The 21,080-nt window shown below is 44.1% G+C and overlaps 1 protein-coding gene across 1 annotated transcript in view; it reads left to right on the forward strand.

Moving 5' to 3' along the window:
* Positions 1 to 21,080, forward strand: part of efr3a (EFR3 homolog A (S. cerevisiae)) — a gene marked incomplete at its 3' end in the record, with an annotated part of 130,557 nt that overhangs the window by 76,392 nt on the left and 33,085 nt on the right. The window contains exon 7 of the mRNA XM_034104938.1: positions 8,183 to 8,332. Within this exon, the coding sequence (XP_033960829.1) occupies positions 8,183 to 8,332 (150 nt within the window). The remainder of the gene's footprint in view (positions 1 to 8,182; positions 8,333 to 21,080) is intronic.

A 21,080-nucleotide genomic window follows, 5' to 3' on the forward strand; every position in this document is an offset into this window, starting at 1 on the left:
GGCTGTTGCTCTGGAGGGCGGGGGGCTTTGGTTTTGATAAACACCTGTTTCTGCTGAAGGCCCCTGCGTACAAGATCACTGGACTTACACCTTTTTACTGCTCAGTCATCAATGCCTGGAAGATTCTGAGTTTTACCAGACCACCCGACCCCCGGCCTGGGATGTGGCTGTTTGAGGAGCCACTGTTTGACACTGGTTTCTTTCTGGAACCCTTTTCTCTTCAGCCACCCTAAAGAACGCGTTCATTGAAGCGGGAGTGGTAAAACTTGGCCATTTGACGGGGGTCTCCATGGAAACACTGGCTGAGGTGACGGGCATTCGATCAACCCGAGTTCTAGAGAACCTGGTAGATGAGGTGTGGCAGTCGCTGTCGCCATCCCACCGGACCTTTGCTCTGGATGCAGATCTGGCTGACCAGTGGAGAAAGGGACATGAGTATGTCTTTCCTGCCTTGAGTGTGGGTCCTGCGGTGGGGGAATGGAGAGAGGAGGAGGGTCTCCTGCTATCACTGGGGACTCTAACACCTGGAACGTTCAGCGCCTGCAATGGGAAGAAGCTATACCTTAGCTGCGTAAAGGTGCTAAACCCTCAGCTCGCTTGCAGGCGTCAGAGAGTCGAGGTGGACGGATGTGTTTGGCTTGGGCTCTTCCCCTCAGGGCAGCTGGCGGATCCTGTATAAAGCTCCGGTTGAAAAACGGATGGCTGACATCCAATGGAGAATTATACACGGTGCAATAGCCACTAACAAATACAGAGCTCATTTTGACCCAGGCACAAGGGGAGGCTGTCCGTTCTGTTTTATGGCGGAAACATTGGAGCATTTAGTCGTGTCCTGTCCCAGATTGGCTGGTCTTAAAAAAATGTTACAGGGGTGGGTGGAAGGGTTCGGGGAGGTTTTCTCCATACCACTTTTTGTCCATGGCCCCAAATACATCCTGAAAAAGAAGGAAACCCTACTGTTGATGAATTTCTTGTTTGCTAATGCAAAATTAGCAATCTGGAAAAGTAGGAAGAACCAACTTGCTGGAGTGGGATGGACGGATGCAGTGCTCTGTCTGAGGGGGCTGGTGGCAGCGCGTCTGAGGGTGGAGCATGCGTACTATACGCTGATCAATCGCCTGCAGGGGGTTCTGGATGTGTGGGCTGTGGGGCGGGTTCTGTGCTCGCTGGGGGAGAAGGACTCTCTCATATTGAAGTTTTAAAGGATAGGTGTAGTTTTTGTTTTTAAAGTGTGTAAAAGAGGATGTTTTTAAATGGGTAAAACGCTTTTCAAATGATATTTATTTGGTAGTCATGAAAATCTGTTTATTTATTTGATTGTGTAATGTTTTAGTTTTGTTCCGACTCTGTTGCAGGGTGGGTGTATGTTTAAAACAAATGCAAATAAAATTTGTTTTAAAAATCAAAATCTTCTTCTTCTTCTTCTTCTTCTTCTTCTTCTTCTTCTTCTTCTTCTTCTTCTTCTTCTTCTTCTTCTTCTTCTTCTTCTTCTTCTTCTGTGTTGCCATAAGTTAGCTCTCTCCGTTGGTGCGCTATGCTAATAATGCTAATTCGAGCAAATAAAATGGCGGCTTCACAAAACTTTTCGGAGTTTTGCGGGGCGTGGTTTGCAATCCGCCCAGCCAATCAGAAATTGTTAGTGTGGCCGACCCACGAACCATTTCCTCCTCAGGAAAGTACCGCCTCTCTAGCAGGCACCATCTGGGCGTGAAGAGGCTCGCGCGAACTATGAACTAGTTCCAGATCCTTTTTGGTGTGAAACCAAATCTCCCCCATCGGACTAGTCGGGGGGAAAAGCACTCCGGTGTGAAAGCGCCTCATGTTTAGTATTAAAGAGTCCCTATCCACCTCATGTTCAGCTGTATATCACTAGGAATCTGTCTGTCTGTGCTCTGGAGGGAACACAAGGATGTTAGCCTTTGCAGACCATGTACAGCACACTACGGAGAGGAAGCACCCCAGAAAGACGAATTATATCTCCGGAAAAAGCACTCCATGGATCACCAGGGAAACTACAGACTACCCGGGTTGGATTATTATTATTTTCAGGGCTCGAATTGTTTAACTTGCTTATTTTTCGACTTTGTGTCGGTTGAAATAGTTGATGGACATTTGGGTGGGTGAGGGGTTGTACAAAAAGCCGGCTATGTTCATTTAATATTGTTCCTTCTCGTCCGTATTCTCGTCCACTCCTCATTGAAGCCATTAGTTCTGAGGTTCTACATGTTCCAGCTCAAAATCATTATATTTCGATTTGCGTTTCACTTATATTCTCCCGATTTGACTTTTAAAGGTCGTTGTATTTATCATTTCCGTCCCACCAGACCCCCTGCTGGGTGTAGAGGTGAAGCCTGACCTTGGAAGCAGCAGGTACTGAAAGCTCGTAAGTGGATCTGGAATGCATATTTGTTTCGGAGTAGTGGACCGTACCGCTCTGATCCTCGCCTCCTCGCCATTACCGTCGGTTTATTATTTTAATATTCTCGCTCTGCCAGATGGAAACGGAGCTGATCTTTGATCGGAGGTTGCAGAAATCCCCACGGTGGAAAACAAGATGGCGTATTGATGAATATTGATTGAAGCAAACGCATCCTAATGGTTCCAGAGGTGAGGCGGCGGCGGCGGCGGCGGCGCGTAACGAAGTGATGCGTTCTTTAATTCCCCTCTCTGATTCCCGGGAGCTTCACAGCAGCGCGGGTTATTAATAGAGAACACACTTTCTCTGATTGGTTCTTCGTGGCGGGGGGACATCAGGCTGCAGTCGAGGAACAGCTGCTTTCATTCAAGCCGTGTTATTGGATGGAATAAAGATATACACACACACACACACACACACACATGAGCAGGCCACACCGCATTCACGCATGGACAAGTACGAATACATCAAGTCGATGCCTTGGAAGCCGGCCTCGTCGCCTCGTCCACGTTGTTCAGGCTGAAGAGCTTCCATTTCTGAACGCTTTTATTTTGAAACCATTTATGTTTTCAGTCAGAGACGTTTGGGACACGAACGTCTCTGACTGTCTGTGTTGTTCGAAAGCAGATATAATGATATCTTAGAGAGGGGTGTGTGTGTGTGTGTGTGTGTGTGTGTGTGTGTGTGTGTGTGTGTGTGTGTGTGTGTGTGTGTGTGTGTGTGTGTGTGTGTGTGTGTGTGTGTGTGTGTGTGTGTGTGTGTGTGTGTGTGTGTGTGTGTGTGTGTGTGTGTGTGTGTGTGTGTGTGTGTGTGTGTGTGTGTGTGTGTGTGTGTGTGTGTGTGTGTGTGTGTGTGTGTGTGTGTGTGTGTGTGTGTGTTTCTGTGTGTGTGTGTGTGTGTGTGTCTTTCTGTGTGTGTGTGTCTGTATCTCTGTGTGCGTGACTTTCTCTCTCTGTGTGTGTGTGTGTGTGTGTGTGTGTGTGTGTGTGTGTGTGTGTGTGTGTGTCTTTCTCTCTATGTGTGTGTGTGTCTTTCTCTCTATGTGTGTTTCTGTCTCTGTGTGTGTGTGTGTGTGTGTGTGTGTGTGTATCGTTCTCTCTATGTGTGTGTGTGTGTGTGTGTGTGTGTGTATCTTTCTCTCTATGTGTGTGTGTCTTTCTCTCTATGTGTGTTTCTCTCTCTTTGTCTCTGTGTGTGTGTGTGTGTGTGTGTGTGTGTGTGTGTGTGTGTGTGTGTGTGTGTGTGTGTGTGTGTCTTTCTCTCTATGTGCGTGTGTGTCTTTCTCTCTATGTATGTGTGTGTCTTTCTCTCTATGTGTGTGTGTGTGTGTGTGTGTGTGTGTGTGTGTGTGTGTGTGTGTGTGTGTCTTTCTCTCTATGTGTGTGTCTTTCTCTCTATGTGTGTGTCTCTCTCTCTATGTGTGTGTGTGTGTGTGTGTGTGTGTGTGTGTGTGTGTGTGTGTGTGTGTGTGTGTGTGTGTGTGTGTGTGTGTGTGTGTGTGTGTGTATCTTTCTCTCTATGTGTGTGTGTCTTTCTCTCTATGTGTGTTTCTCTCTCTTTGTCTCTGTGTGTGTGTGTGTGTGTGTGTGTGTGTGTGTGTGTGTGTGTGTGTGTGTGTGTGTGTGTGTGTGTGTGTGTGTGTGTGTGTGTGTGTGTGTGTGTGTGTGTGTGTGTGTTGTGTGTGTGTGTGTGTGTGTGTGTGTGTGTGTGTGTGTGTGTGTATCGTTCTCTCTATGTGTGTGTGTGTCTTTCTCTCTATGTGCGTGTGTGTCTTTCTCTCTATGTGTGTGTGTGTGTGTGTGTGTGTGTGTGTGTGTGTGTGTGTGTGTGTGTGTGTGTGTGTGTGTCTCTCTCTCTATGTGTGTGTGTGCGTGCGTTTCAGTCATCTGGCTTGATATCTCTGCTGCCAGTATGACTTCTCACCCCCTCCCTGTATTTCATTAATCCACCTGAAGGTGGAGGGGATTCCCAAATAGATTCTCTCTGGTTATTGGATTGGACCCAGGGCGAGGTCACCCACACTGTTCTCCATGCTGTCTGTCATACAGGAGACAGGAAGAGTCAGGGGCGCTGGGCTCTGATTGGTTCAGAGACCCGTCGAGGTCTTTCTGTTGGTGTGTGTGTGTGTGTGTGTGTGTGTGTGTGTGTGTGTGTGTGTGTGTGTGTGTGTGTGTGTGTGTGTGTGTGTGTGTGTGTGTGTGTGTGTGTGTGTGTGTGTGTGTGGGTGTGGGTGTGGGTGTGTGTGTGTGTGGTGCTGGGAATATATTGAAGTGTTATTAAGATGAGTTCTTTAGAGTCAGAAATAGAAGTTGAGAGAGACACAGAGTTAGTCAGCCTCATAAGTAGGTTGAGAAACTCTCAAACTACATGTAGGTGTTAAAGAGTCCTTGATGTGCAGGTGTATATCAGTATGTAGTGTCTCTACTTTAAAGAGTCCTCTCCTGCTGATGTTCAGGTGTATATCAGTATGTAGTGACTCTACTTTAAAGAGTCCTCTCCTGCTGATGTTCAGGTGTATATCAGTATGTAGCGTCTCTACTTTAAAGAGTCCTCTCCTGCTGATGTCCAGGTGTATATCAGTATGTAGCGTCTCTACTTTAAAGAGTCCTCTCCTGCTGGTGTTCAGCTGTATATCAGTATGTAGCGTCTCTACTTTAAAGAGTCCTCTCCTGCTGGTGTTCAGCTGTATATCAGTATGTAGTGTCTCTACTTTAAAGAGTCCTCTCCTGCTGGTGTTCAGGTGTATATCAGTATGTAGTGTCTCTACTTTAAAGAGTCCTCTCCTGCTGATGTCCAGGTGTATATCAGTATGTAGCGACTCTACTTTAAAGAGTCCTCTCCTGCTGATGTTCAGGTGTATATCAGTATGTAGCGTCTCTACTTTAAAGAGTCCTCTCCTGCTGATGTCCAGGTGTATATCAGTATGTAGCGTCTCTACTTTAAAGAGTCCTCTCCTGCTGGTGTTCAGCTGTATATCAGTATGTAGCGTCTCTACTTTAAAGAGTCCTCTCCTGCTGGTGTTCAGCTGTATATCAGTATGTAGTGTCTCTACTTTAAAGAGTCCTCTCCTGCTGGTGTTCAGGTGTATATCAGTATGTAGTGTCTCTACTTTAAAGAGTCCTCTCCTGCTGATGTTCAGGTGTATATCAGTATGTAGTGTCTCTACTTTAAAGAGTCCTCTCCTGCTGATGTTCAGGTGTATATCAGTATATAGTGTCTCTACTTTAAAGAGTTCTCTCCTGCTGATGTTCAGGTGTATATCAGTATGTAGTGTCTCTACTTTAAAGAGTCCTCTCCTGCTGATGTTCAGGTGTATATCAGTATGTAGTGTCTCTACTTTAAAGAGTCCTCTCCTGCTGATGTTCAGGTGTATATCAGTATGTAGTGTCTCTACTTTAAAGAGTCCTCTCCTGCTGGTGTTCAGCTGTATATCAGTATGTAGCGTCTCTACTTTAAAGAGTCCTCTCCTGCTGGTGTTCAGCTGTATATCAGTATGTAGTGTCTCTACTTTAAAGAGTCCTCTCCTGCTGATGTTCAGGTGTATATCAGTATGTAGTGTCTCTACTTTAAAGAGTCCTCTCCTGCTGATGTTCAGGTGTATATCAGTATATAGTGTCTCTACTTTAAAGAGTTCTCTCCTGCTGATGTTCAGGTGTATATCAGTATGTAGTGTCTCTACTTTAAAGAGTCCTCTCCTGCTGATGTTCAGGTGTATATCAGTATGTAGTGTCTCTACTTTAAAGAGTCCTCTCCTGCTGATGTTCAGGTGTATATCAGTATGTAGTGTCTCTACTTTAAAGAGTCCTCTCCTGCTGATGTTCAGGTGTATATCAGTATGTAGTGTCTCTACTTTAAAGAGTCCTCTCCTGCTGATGTTCAGGTGTATATCAGTATGTAGTGTCTCTACTTTAAAGAGTCCTCTCCTGCTGATGTTCAGGTGTATATCAGTGTGTAGTGTCTCTACTTTAAAGAGTCCTCTCCTGCTGATGTTCAGTTGTATATCAGTATGTAGTGTCTCTACTTTAAAGAGTCCTCTCCTGCTGATGTTCAGGTGTATATCAGTATGTAGTGTCTCTACTTTAAAGAGTCCTCTCCTGCTGATGTTCAGGTGTATATCAGTATGTAGTTTCTCTACTTTAAAGAGTCCTCTCCTGCTGATGTTCAGGTGTATATCAGTATGTAGTGTCTCTACTTTAAAGAGTCCTCTCCTGCTGATGTTCAGGTGTATATCAGTGTGTAGCGTCTCTACTTTAAAGAGTCCTCTCCTGCTGATGTTCAGGTGTATATCAGTATGCAGCGTCTCTACTTTAAAGAGTCCTCTCCTGCTGATGTTCAGGTGTATATCAGTATGTAGTGTCTCTACTTTAAAGAGTCCTCTCCTGCTGATGTTCAGGTGTATATCAGTATGTAGTGTCTCTACTTTAAAGAGTCCTCTCCTGCTGATGTTCAGGTGTATATCAGTATGTAGCGTCTCTACTTTAAAGAGTCCTCTCCTGCTGATGTTCAGCTGTATATCAGTATGTAGCGTCTCTACTTTAAATAGTCCTCTCCTGCTGGTGTTCAGCTGTATATCAGTATGTAGCGTCTCTACTTTAAAGAGTCCTCTCCTGCTGGTGTTCAGCTGTATATCAGTATGTAGTGTCTCTACTTTAAAGAGTCCTCTCCTGCTGATGTTCAGGTGTATATCAGTATGTAGTGTCTCTACTTTAAAGAGTCCTCTCCTGCTGATGTTCAGGTGTATATCAGTATGTAGTGTCTCTACTTTAAAGAGTCCTCTCCTGCTGATGTTCAGGTGTATATCAGTATATAGTGTCTCTACTTTAAAGAGTTCTCTCCTGCTGATGTTCAGGTGTATATCAGTATGTAGTGTCTCTACTTTAAAGAGTCCTCTCCTGCTGATGTTCAGGTGTATATCAGTATGTAGTGTCTCTACTTTAAAGAGTCCTCTCCTGCTGATGTTCAGGTGTATATCAGTATGTAGTGTCTCTACTTTAAAGAGTCCTCTCCTGCTGGTGTTCAGCTGTATATCAGTATGTAGCGTCTCTACTTTAAAGAGTCCTCTCCTGCTGGTGTTCAGCTGTATATCAGTATGTAGTGTCTCTACTTTAAAGAGTCCTCTCCTGCTGATGTTCAGGTGTATATCAGTATGTAGTGTCTCTACTTTAAAGAGTCCTCTCCTGCTGATGTTCAGGTGTATATCAGTATGTAGTGTCTCTACTTTAAAGAGTCCTCTCCTGCTGATGTTCAGGTGTATATCAGTATATAGTGTCTCTACTTTAAAGAGTTCTCTCCTGCTGATGTTCAGGTGTATATCAGTATGTAGTGTCTCTACTTTAAAGAGTCCTCTCCTGCTGATGTTCAGGTGTATATCAGTATGTAGTGTCTCTACTTTAAAGAGTCCTCTCCTGCTGATGTTCAGGTGTATATCAGTATGTAGTGTCTCTACTTTAAAGAGTCCTCTCCTGCTGATGTTCAGGTGTATATCAGTATGTAGTGTCTCTACTTTAAAGAGTCCTCTCCTGCTGATGTTCAGGTGTATATCAGTATGTAGTGTCTCTACTTTAAAGAGTCCTCTCCTGCTGATGTCCAGGTGTATTTAAGCATATTTGAGCATTAGGAACATCGCTATAAAAACCCATGTATTATTATTATTATTATTATATAAGGTATAAAATACATTTTAAGTCCGTTTGAAGCCATTTTTTTTTTGGAACAAGGGCACATATTTGCTCGTGGATTTCTAACAGTTCTTTTTTTCTCTCTCAGGATCCGTATTGCAGGGATTAAGGGTCTGCAGGGCGTTGTGAGGAAGACGGTGAACGACGAGCTGCAGGCCATCATCTGGGAGCCTCAGCATATGGACAAACTGATCCCCTCCATGCTGTTCAACATGCAGGACAGCGACGACCTGGACAGGTACCACACACACACACACACACACACACACACACACACACACACACACACACACAGGCAAACACATTCAGACAGCTGTTACCAAAGTAAACAGAAATATGGCTTTACCCTCCTGCCCTTGAGCTTCACTTGATCACGTCAGAGACACGCCTTTCTCTGCCTACATTTCTCTCATCACGTGTGGGCAGTGTTGTGGGAGATGTACTGCTCTCACAGTCCTGTTGTGATTCCTCCTTCCCGTCACTTTGAGTTAACACGGAGGGTTAGGAAACGGAAGGGGTTCAAGGTCATTGTAGTGTAGCAATGTGGACAAACAATACTTTTTATATACGAGGTTCTGCAGCGACAGTTCCCCCTTTTAATTGCAATTATATTATAAATACGCTCTTTTAGGGAGGACAGACTGACGATGTTTTACTGTAATTTGATTGTATTTTTCCACTGGCTAAACTTCTGGCAGATGACTCAGCAGGTTGTACAATAAATGAACTACAGATTACATATAGTGGAGCTAACAATAGTAAGCTAGGCTAACTAGCTACAGCCCTCTTTAACTCAACAGCATGATGAATTCCACGGGTTGATACCAACAACGTATAGCTAACATTATGAAAACCAGCTGTAAAGGATGGCGGAAATAAGTTCTGTGATTACAACCTAATATACGTCAGTAAATATCCCACTGGTTCATTTGAAGTGTCTAAATGAGACGGCTAAACTTCATCGTGTCCAACATTAGCCTCCTTTAGCTTAGCGGTGGTGACGTGAAGTCATGTGACCGTGCTGTAGTTCCTTTATAGCCCAACATTAGCCTCCTTTAGCTTAGCGGTGGTGACGTGAAGTCATGTGACCGTGCTGTCGTTCCTTTATAGCCCAACATTAGCCTCCTTTAGCTTAGCGGTGGTGACGTGAAGTCATGTGACCGTGCTGTCGTTCCTTTATAGCCCAACATTAGCCTCCTTTAGCTTAGCGGTGGTGACGTGAAGTCATGTGACCGTGCTGTCGTTCCTTTATAGCCCAACATTAGCCTCCTTTAGCTTAGCGGTGGTGACGTGAAGTCATGTGACCGTGCTGTCGTTCCTTTATAGCCCAACATTAGCCTCCTTTAGCTTAGCGGTGGTGACGTGAAGTCATGTGACCGTGCTGTCGTTCCTTTATAGCCCAACATTAGCCTCCTTTAGCTTAGTGGTGGTGACGTGAAGTCATGTGACTGTGCTGTAGTTCCTTTACAGCCCAACATTAGCTCTGACCTTTAACCTCTGTAACTCCGGCTGCCCGCAGTGTGAGGAGAGGCCCTCCAGCTGTTGGATTAGTGTCGGCTGCAGGAAAATAAACCTCGGTCTGAACTCGATCCCGGGAATCAAAGCCGCCGCTCTCCTCAGACCTAGTTATATTCTTTCAATCCTCAATCCCGGCTTTGCAGGAGGCAGACATCCTGGACATGTGAGGAGTGTCTGCGTCTCCTCATCCCCTCAGATTCTGGGACTGGGAACGCTGCTCGCTGTTTTTAGGCCGGGAAGATTTATGACCGAGATCAACGAGGACAGGAAGCTTAACGCTGGGCTCACCCGTCGACCCACCTGAAGTCCTTTTTATTTATTCTTACTCGTCTTTTCACCTTCATGTATTCTTTGTTCTCCAGACCCCTCTTCTCTCCGTTATATTCTCATCTCCCACATAGTAAGACAATCTTAAAATACTTTATTTATCCCAGCGGGAAATTGGGTTTTGTGACGGTTGCTTCATGATATAATAGAATATATATTAATAACCAACATTACATATTGATAGACATCAGGAGTACAAATGTGCACATTGGACAATTTCTTTCCACAGAATATAAGTCAAACTTTCGAAAGAATCAGTTTTAATAAAATGTAGAAAGACCCTGGTATCTATACAAGGACATAAGGGTAGTGTTCCAGAAGTAAGGGACAACGATGTAGGGTTTAAGGGAGAGAGGAACTCCCTCTGAAGGGGACACAGGGATTTTAGCCTTTGCAGACCATTTACATGCACTAAAACCTATAGCACACACTACAGGAGTGGGAACACCCCCCAAAACCACACATCATGTATAGGCAATGCTGCATGTGCAAGTAAAATATATGCAATTATCAATTTCTTTACCTGGAAAAAGTGGCGAAACAAGCCCAACAACTTCCTACAGGGTTTTATGTGATTCAACAAAGAAAGTCCCATTGACGTCAGAACCCTCTCTTTCAAAAGACACCTGGCCAAGGACATAGCTTACTAACAAAATATGTCAAAACGGATGAAACACTACAGCAAAACCCACAATATTAAAAAGACTTTGTGTGTTTCTACTCCTCATCTTGTCATCCCTTCTCCTCCCCTTCAGCTTGAATTCCCTCTCCTTTCTTTCCGCTCTCGCCGTGACTTCCTCTCTGTCTCACTCGGGTGGTTTCCATGTGAACTAAAATCTATTTTTGGACTCTGTTCTTCTTTCTTCCGAGTTTGTCTTCTTCTCCTGCTGACTTTTCTCTGCCTAAAGCCCTGCAAGTAGCTGCATCTCCTGTCATCACATGTGGAGGAGTTAAGGGGTTAGGAGGTGATCCGACCCCACCAGGAGCCTCCATCATTATTTGCTATTTGGAGGAGATTGTGTCTGGGTGATGGATCTCCTTAAACCCTGAACAGACGGGTGCAGGAATGAGTCCTAACACAGGGGAGAAAAACACATCTTTGTACCGCTTCATGTCCCCTGGTCTGGAAGTCAATGGGTTCCTGAATGTGTTTTTTGGCCTGAAATAAGGTCTGTGGTTAACACAAGCTGAAGAGATTTTATTCTACAACATAAAATACGTCGGTACATATTCCACTGCTGAATTAAAAAACTGACAAGTGTCTAAATGAGACGACTAAACGTCATTATGCCCAACATTAGCTTCCTTTAGCTTAGCGGTGGTGACGTGAAGTCATGTGACCGTGCTGTAGTTCCTTTATAGCCCAACATTAGCTTCCTTTAGCTTAGCGGTGGTGACGTGAAGTCATGTGACCGTGCTGTAGTTCCTTTATAGCCCAACATTAGCCGCCTTTAGCTTAGCGGTGGTGAAGTGAAGTCATGTGACCGTGCTGTAGTTCCTTTATAGCCCAACATTAGCCTCCTTTAGCTTAGCGGTGGTGACGTGAAGTCATGTGACCGTGCTGTAGTTCCTTTATAGCCCAACATTAGCCTCCTTTAGCTTAGCGGTGGTGACGTGAAGTCATGTGACCGTGCTGTAGTTCCTTTATAGCCCAACATTAGCCTCCTTTAGCTTAGCGGTGGAGACGTGAAGTCATGTGACCGTGCTGTAGTTCCTTTATAGCCCAACATTAGCCGCCTTTAGCTTAGCGGTGGTGAAGTGAAGTCATGTGACCGTGCTGTAGTTCCTTTATAGCCCAACATTAGCCGCCTTTAGCTTAGCGGTGGTGACGTGAAGTCATGTGACCGTGCTGTAGTTCCTTTATAGCCCAACATTAGCCTCCTTTAGCTTAGCGGTGGTGACGTGAAGTCATGTGACTGTGCTGTAGTTCCTTTATAGCCCAACATTAGCCTCCTTTAGCTTAGCGGTGGTGACGTGAAGTCATGTGACCGTGCTGTAGTTCCTTTATAGCCCAACATTAGCCGCCTTTAGCTTAGCGGTGGTGACGTGAAGTCATGTGACCGTGCTGTAGTTCCTTTATAGCCCAACATTAGCCTCCTTTAGCTTAGCGGTGGTGACGTGAAGTCATGTGACTGTGCTGTAGTTCCTTTATAGCCCAACATTAGCCTCCTTTAGCTTAGCGGTGGTGACATGAAGTCATGTGACCGTGCTGTAGTTCCTTTATAGCCCAACATTAGCCGCCTTTAGCTTAGCGGTGGTGACGTGAAGTCATGTGACCGTGCTGTAGTTCCTTTATAGCCCAACATTAGGCTCCTTTAGCTTAGCGGTGATGACGTGAAGTCATGTGACCGTGCTGTAGTTCCTTTATAGCCCAACATTAGCCACCTTTAGCTTAGCTGTGGTGACGTGAAGTCATGTGACCGTGCTGTAGTTCCTTTATAGCCCAACATTAGCCGCCCTTAGCTTAGCGGTGGTGACGTGAAGTCATGTGACCGTGCTGTAGTTCCTTTATAGCCCAACATTAGCCTCCTTTAGCTTAGCGGTGGTGACGTGCAGTCATGTGACCGTGCTGTAGTTCCTTTATAGCCCAACATTAGCCACCTTTAGCTTAGCGGTGGTGACGTGAAGTCATGTGACCGTGCTGTAGTTCCTTTATAGCCCAACATTAGCCACCTTTAGCTTAGCGGTGGTGACGTGAAGTCATGTGACCGTGCTGTAGTTCCTTTAGAGCCCAACATTAGCCTCCTTTAGCTTAAGTGGTGTTTATAGAGCGGAGCAGGGATGACGTATTTACCCGAAAGTAAGCTGCTGGTTCCCTCGACTAAATAGCAACGGGATTTCTCTATAGCATTTTGGAAAAGAGCTGGAAATAAGATCTGTGGAAAACGAAGCTGTTTGATGAATGCACGTTTATTTCAGCCGGATCATCTCCACATGTCTACTTTCATAATGTTCGAATCATAAATCTAGTGACCAGAAGCTAAATGCTAACGTGATGCTATAAAGGAACTACAGGCGAGTCCAGCAGCACGACTTCAGATCCAGATTCAAACACTCATATTCTAGATGGAACGAGTTGAAGCGTTTGTCTGAACACTCTGCAGGAGGCAGGGACTGGCTTTCAAGCAGAACAGGGCTAACTTAGAGGAGTGTTCACGTGTTCGGCGTAATGACGCACAACGGCCTCCACGACTTCTGTTGTCCTGTTCAGCCGCTTGGTACAACCATCGTTCCTCAGACACGTCCACTCTTCAGAAATCCCCAGCGGGGTCGCTGCTGATGATTTAATGTCCTGGAACAAAACGTGATCCGTCTCTTCGATGCGTCTCAACCTCAGACCTTAGTTCCAGCTATCCCATTGGCTCTGAGGCGAGGGAACAGGAAGTGGAGAAATGCTGACTCACTTCCTGGTTTTAGGACTCGTCACGGCACCGCTCTATAGAGGAGATTATCCTGATGAACTAAACGTGTAAGAATCATAAAAGTGTGTTTGAAAAAGAGATTATGTTCACATGGAGACATCCCATTGGACCAGGGAGATGCTGCCTTCAGGGCCCAACACAGAAACACGACATCCTTGCACAGCTTTATTGTTGGCGTCGACGAATTTGTCAAACCTACCGTGACGATATAAACATAAATATAGCGGGATGTATTCTCCCCTTTTATAGCATTTGCATAACAGGCCTCTCTTTGATGGGATGTCTCTCCCTGCATCAAAGGAATCACCTTCAACGACCTCCACCGAGTGTGGAAGTTATTAGCACATGAAAAGAGGATTTCTTTCTTCTAAAGGAGCTGCCTGCGAGCCTTCCTTTGTACTCGGTTTGAACTGAACAAGTTCAGATCCGTTTGACCTACGCGTGAGAGCCCGGCCTGCCTGTGGCTTTTGTCGTGTTGTTGAGAGGTGTTTATTTAACGTTGTGATCAATTCGGAGGCTGTTAGACTGCTTTATTACAACAAAGAGAAATGTTAATGCTGCCGGCAAACATGATTTATTTTAAGGCCCCTTTACCACTGAAAAAAACCCTTACATTTGCGAACATCTTTCTTTCTAATTAAGTGGAAATCTGCTTTAATTCTCGGGACAAATGCCAGAAATACCTGAAATGAAAGCTCCGAGTAGCAGTGATGGTAACCCCGTGGAACCAGGCAACGCGTCAACTGTCGCCCCTTTTCCAGTGAGATGTAATGACTATAAGTTGCACAATTACCGTACTTTTCGGACTATACAGCGCACCTGCATATAAGCCGCAGCAGCTACATTGTCCGTCTGTCGTGCTCTCGTTCTGTCTCTCGGTTCCACTTTTACTTTGGCGCGCTACCTGTCTCACTCTTTTCCGGCCTCCAGCTTTTCCTGCTGGAGCCCGCCGCTTAAAGGTGGCGGGCCCGGACCGGTCCTAGAGCCCATAGTGTTAAAGGTGGTTAATTTTACCTGTAAAACCCATAGATCTAGGAGGTTCCCTAGTGGCCGCTAGCTGTACAAAGAAAATGGGGAAAAAAGTCGCGGCTTATAGTCCGAAAAGTACGGTATTATTGTATTTGAACATTTACAATATGACATATAAAACCTGCATATGGATGGCAATTTGTTAGGGAAACTTCTTCTGGCGACATCGGCTGGGACGAACGACAAACGAGGAATCGGCAGAGATAGTAACCAGGGTCACAAAGGATCTGTGTTGCCCTGTTTTTCAGCGCGATGCTAGCCAAATGTTTAAGTGATTACATTAATGAATGAAATCAGCCAGGACTGGGACGATAATTCTAATTGATGAGGTTCAAAATTGTCACGTCAAAGTAACACTTCGTAGTTAAAAAACAGAAAGGCTTCTTCGTCCACTGGTAATGCGTCTACCGAATATATTAGTGTCATGTCCGACATTTAAGAACCTGAATATTATGCGTGCTCATTTGGAGAGAAGCGGGTTTAGATATGTTCCTATCCTGCCGTTCACAAAGCCAGCTCCACAAACACGTGATTCTCCCAGTTCGGTGTGGAAGATCTTTGACCTGTACTCCTCCAACACCCGAGGGACGAGCTGAAGAACAAACCGTACATGCTATGTCTGGCTTTCACCCTGCAGAAGGGTAAACCTGCACTCATTGACCTCCTGAGAACCCAGGACTTAAGTCATGCTTGTTTTCCATTGCTTCCTGGATCTCAAACATTTAAAAATAGATCGAGCAACCTAAAAAAAAAAGAAACCACTCCAATAGTGTCCAAAAGCTGTTGATTGCTAATTAGCACAACCTATGCAAGTCAACATCCAACGTTTCTAGATGCATTTCTTACAAAACCTTTGTTTTACTAAATATGTCTGGGTTTACAAGTAGACCGAATACTGAGGCATGAGAAATATCTGTGCGTCGATTAAAGCCATTGATATAAAACAGGTCGTTGTGGACCGTTTTTCACGAATGTCTCTACAAATAAGGTCCAATGAATAACGGTCGTCGAGTCTTTGTATGCGAATCTAAAGAGGAAACCGAAAAAGCCGCTTCCTACGGGTTCCCTTCCCTCTTCTAACTGTCCAATCAACCAATCTAATCGTCCATGATTTTAATGGAATTCACATAATCCGTGTATATAATTAAGCTGCATATATCCACTCGGCTGCGGTGCGTCCTTCACCTCGGGGAACATCTCTTTTCATTTCATTTCAAACCTTTATTTAACCAGATCAACGGAGACCTGCAGCAAATAGGATCCACTTGAAATAATAAAGGACATCACACATTATATTTACAGGATACATACTTATCGACATTCACAAGTGCCCATAGTATCAACGAGCATTTCATTTAGCCTAGCTTCAAACACATGCAGAGGGATGATATCGCTCAGTTTCAATTCTAGCTGAAGATTGTTCCAGCAAGTGGAGCTGCGCATAAAAGCTGTCTCACCGAAGACAGTCCTTGCTCTCGGCACATCTAACAAGACTACATCATGCGACCTCAGACAGTAGCTGCTTGCAACTCTCTGTGTTATCAGAGAGCAGATAACCCAACATGGCGTTATAGATAAACGTGTACCAGAGACTGAGCCTCCGTACAGAGAGGGAAGGCAGACCTGCCTCGGCATACAGGGTGCAGTGATGAGTCAGCGCTTTACAGTTAGTCACATATCTCAGCGCGCTGTGATAGGCGGCATCTAACTTGACCAGGCAATGGGCAGGTGCCTTCATATACACCAGATCCCCGTAGGTCAAAGGTCACCGAGCCTTTTCCTGGCCTCAAGCGAGAAGCAGGACGTGTTCCTGGAGAAGAAACCTAGTCTCAATGTGTTGAAAACCTTGTATCCGTGCAAGCAGCAGCTCTGTGGAGCTACTATTGGATGGGTTGCCATAACATAACATAATCGTATAGAAATGTCAAAGGATTTATATCGTTGAACTTTTTCAAAGAAAAATCCCCTTAAATTATCCACAGCTTCACGTTTGAGGCGCGTTGTGCTTTGATTGGTGCTTTACACGAGAGACAAGGACATGATTAGGTTTATGAAAGCATATTTGAGTATTTCTACAGTGTGGTATTAATACTTGTAATACTTTAATCTGAATACTTTTTCCACCTCTGGTAATTCACTGATCAAGAGCTGCTTTCCACGCGGTTAAAATGGTCCATTACAGTAGTTTAAAAACACTGTTATTATGGGCCGACGCATCACATGCAACATGCTTTCCTTCCACCAAGCTGCTCGGCGTAATCCAGCGTTCACACACGTTTGTTTTTCAGTGCGTCTCCGCTCGCTCCACACACACACAGTTAGACGTCGGGGATTAACTGCTCCAGGGGAAAAACGCGTGTTGTTGTTTCGTTAATTTCTTGTCGTCCAAACACGCACATGTCAGAGCTATAACATTATGTTTAACACATATGTCAATCGAGTCCTGAATAATAACTGATTCCAATGTTCTCCCCGTGGAGCGGTCGCCTTATACAATACATAGCTTTTACCTCGTATAGTAATAAGTGCATCCCATCCACTTACTAGAACGACGGCATGATACCGTTGTTTTTGGTAGACCAACATGAATAACTTTATTCTTCTCATATTAAACACACATGACTCAATTGCCGTGGTAAAACGTTGCTTTTCGTTGGAACCAAAGCTGTAATTATACTTTGAGAAAATCCCCTTTTTTAAAACGGTGTGAAATTAAAAGTTAATCTGCAGCGAATGGGTTTTTTAATTTGTCCATTTTTAGCGGTGAAAGCCCAAAACACAAAGCCCTTGTCTTCATTATTCTCTAAGTATTAAAGTCATGTCGTTTTTTTTAGTTCATGTTTTTGTGATCTAGTTGAAAGCTCCCAAATACCCGAAGCCACGGCAGCATCGAGTATCTGTCTTCCCTTTCCCTCAGATTCATGATGAGGTGGCGAGCCTCCTGAAACCCCTCTGTACTGTATATAGAGCGGCTTCAGGACGCACGAACCCTCGCTATGTATTCTTATCTCCAGCAGCCGGTTGTTTTCTCCATTAGACACCGACCCTCCTTCTATTAAAGCAGAGAAGTCCTTTCTGTCGCTGCTCCAAACGAGCGTTTCCTTTCCCGCTGTGTGGGATACAGTAATTGCATTGTTTCCCTCCGGAGATCCGCTGCCCACGCGGACCCCCGCGGTGCATCTGTGCGAGATCTACTGTCGCATTATTTCATAGATATCACACATAACGGGAGGCCGTGTTGGCGTCCTGCCAGGACTGAGGACTCGCTTGTTTACAAGACGCTTTACCGTGTTCAGTTTGTCGAGCTGCAAGATCTACGAGAGGAGAAAAGGCCCTTACTACTTTAAAGAGTCCTCTCCTGCTGGTGTTCAGGTGTCTCTACTTTAAAGAGTCTTCTCCTGCTGATGTTCAGGTGTATATCAGTATGTAGTGTCTCTACTTTAAAGAGTCCCCTCCTGCTGATGTTCAGGTGTATATCAGTATGTAGTGTCTCTACTTTAAAGAGTCCTCTCCTGCTGATGTTCAGGTGTATATCAGTGTGTAGTGTCTCTACTTTAAAGAGTCCTCTCCTGCTGATGTTCAGGTGTATATCAGTATGTAGTGTCTCTACTTTAAAGAGTCCTCTCCTGCTGATGTTCAGGTGTATATCAGTGTGTAGTGTCTCTACTTTAAAGAGTCCTCTCCTGCTGATGTTCAGGTGTATATCAGTATGTAGTGTCTCTACTTTAAAGAGTCCTCTCCTGCTGATGTTCAGGTGTATATCAGTATGTAGTGTCTCTATTTTAAAGAGTGCTCTCCTGCTGATGTCCAGGTGTATATCAGTATGTAGTGTCTCTACTTTAAAGAGTCCTCTCCTGCTGATGTTCAGGTGTATATCAGTATGTAGTGTCTCTGCTTTAAAAAGTCCTCTCCTGCTGATGTTCAGGTGTATATCAGTATGTAGTGTCTCTACTTTAAAGAGTCCTCTCCTGCTGATGTCCAGGTGTATATCAGTATGTAGTGTTTCTACTTTAAAGAGTTCTCTCCTGCTGATGTTCAGGTGTATATCAGTATGTAGTGTCTCTACTTTAAAGAGTCCTCTCCTGCTGATGTTCAGGTGTATATCAGTATGTAGTGTCTCTACTTTAAAGAGTCCTCTCCTGCTGATGTCCAGGTGTATATCAGTATGTAGTGTCTCTACTTTAAAGAGTCCTCTCCTGCTGATGTTCAGGTGTATATCAGTATGTAGTGTCTCTACTTTAAAGAGTCCTCTCCTGCTGATGTTCAGGTGTATATCAGTATGTAGTGTATCTACTTTAAAGAGTCCTCTCCTGCTGATGTTCAGGTGTATATCAGTATGTAGTGTCTCTACTTTAAAGAGTCCTCTCCTGCTGATGTTCAGGTGTATATCAGTATGTAGTGTCTCTACTTTAAAGAGTCCTCTGCTGCTGATGTTCAGGTGTATATCAGTATGTAGTGACTCTACTTTAAAGAGTCCTCTCCTGCTGATGTTCAGGTGTATATCAGTATGTAGTGTCTCTACTTTAAAGAGTCCTCTCCTGCTGATGTTCAGGTGTATATCAGTATGTAGTGTCTCTACTTTAAAGAGTCCTCTCCTGCTGATGTTCAGGTGTATATCAGTGTGTAGAGTCTCTACTTTAAAGAGTCCTCTCCTGCTGATGTTCAGGTGTATATCAGTATGTAGTGTCTCTACTTTAAAGAGTCCTCTGCTGCTGATGTTCAGGTGTATATCAGTATGTAGTGTCTCTACTTTAAAGAGTCCTCTCCTGCTGATGTTCAGGTGTATATCAGTATGTAGTGTCTCTACTTTAAAGAGTCCTCTCCTGCTGATGTTCAGGTGTATATCAGTATGTAGTGTCTCTACTTTAAAGAGTCCTCTCCTGCTGATGTTCAGGTGTATATCAGTATGTAGTGTATCTACTTTAAAGAGTCCTCTCCTGCTGATGTTCAGGTGTATATCAGTATGTAGTGTCTCTACTTTAAAGAGTCCTCTCCTGCTGATGTTCAGGTGTATATCAGTATGTAGTGTCTCTACTTTAAAGAGTCCTCTGCTGCTGATGTTCAGGTGTATATCAGTATGTAGTGACTCTACTTTAAAGAGTCCTCTCCTGCTGATGTTCAGGTGTATATCAGTATGTAGTGTCTCTACTTTAAAGAGTCCTCTCCTGCTGATGTTCAGGTGTATATCAGTATGTAGTGTCTCTACTTTAAAGAGTCCTCTCCTGCTGATGTTCAGGTGTATATCAGTGTGTAGAGTCTCTACTTTAAAGAGTCCTCTCCTGCTGATGTTCAGGTGTATATCAGTATGTAGTGTCTCTACTTTAAAGAGTCCTCTGCTGCTGATGTTCAGGTGTATATCAGTATGTAGTGTCTCTACTTTAAAGAGTCCTCTCCTGCTGATGTTCAGGTGTATATCAGTATGTAGTGTCTCTACTTTAAAGAGTCCTCTCCTGCTGATGTTCAGGTGTATATCAGTATGTAGTGTCTCTACTTTAAAGAGTCCTCTCCTGCTGATGTTCAGGTGTATATCAGTATGTAGTGTCTCTACTTTAAAGAGTTTTACATATATTTTTTACATATATTTTTGTAAATCTGTAGGACCTGATTTCTCTGCTGCACACATTTTGTTTTGTGTTTCTCTCTGCTGATATAAAGCTACACACACACACACACACACACACACACACACACACACACACACACACACACACACACACACACACACACACACACACACTCTATCTGATTGAGCTGGTCGATACTCTCATTTGATTCCTCTTTTCTCTCAGATGCTCGGATTGATTTCAGTCCTTCATTTTTCTTTCATATCCTGAAGGATTTTTTATTTTTTATAAATGTTACTGCGTTCTGATCCCCCCCCTCTTTACAGATTCGTGCTCTGATATGAAGAATTGATTCTTGGCTTGTAGTCTCTCAGAATCACAATCAGGTTTAGTGTCGAGATAAACACACTCGAGGAATTCTCTTGTGTGTGTAAAGAAACACGCTGAGAGGTATTAAGAACTAGTATACAACTGTTATTAGTGTATAACATATATTTGAGTAAATAAATACATTTAAAATATAAAATGTAAAAATAATAGAATTAAAATGTTTTACATCAAATGTCAAGAAAATAAATAAATAAATGTAAAAATAATAAAATAAAACATTTAAATATACAAACATGTCCCAAAAAGCACAACAACAATATGACAAATGTCTCATAGACTTCTATTCAATCTGGCTCTTATGCGACCGACACTATCGCCCCCCGCTGGCCACTTAATGTAATTACGTGCAAACATTCCCTCACCGTTTGTGTGCTCAGGAAACGATGAGTCTCACTCACACGTTTCTGCTTCTAGAGATTTGTTCTCTGTCATGTGATCAGCTTCCAGTCCTTTCTGTCTGAAGTATATTGCATATAATTTTCTCATAGACTTCTATTCAATCTGACTTTTATGCTTCTGATCCTCAATCCTGAGTTCTGGATGAAGTCGTGGACTTCGGGTCGCGGCTGAACCCGTCTCTGAGGTCCTGCCTTGGGTCTCGTCTTGCTGCTTCCCTGATGGCTTCCTCAGGACTGTAGCTGACATCCTCGTGGATTCATCTTCTCATTACAGACACATGCATTTCCTAACATTCGGTCTAAGGACAGAGGGTCTGAGGACAGAGGGTCTGAGGACA

This window comes from Pseudochaenichthys georgianus, chromosome 17 (assembly GCF_902827115.2).
Source record: "Pseudochaenichthys georgianus chromosome 17, fPseGeo1.2, whole genome shotgun sequence".
Classification (NCBI taxonomy): Eukaryota; Metazoa; Chordata; class Actinopteri; order Perciformes; family Channichthyidae; genus Pseudochaenichthys; species Pseudochaenichthys georgianus.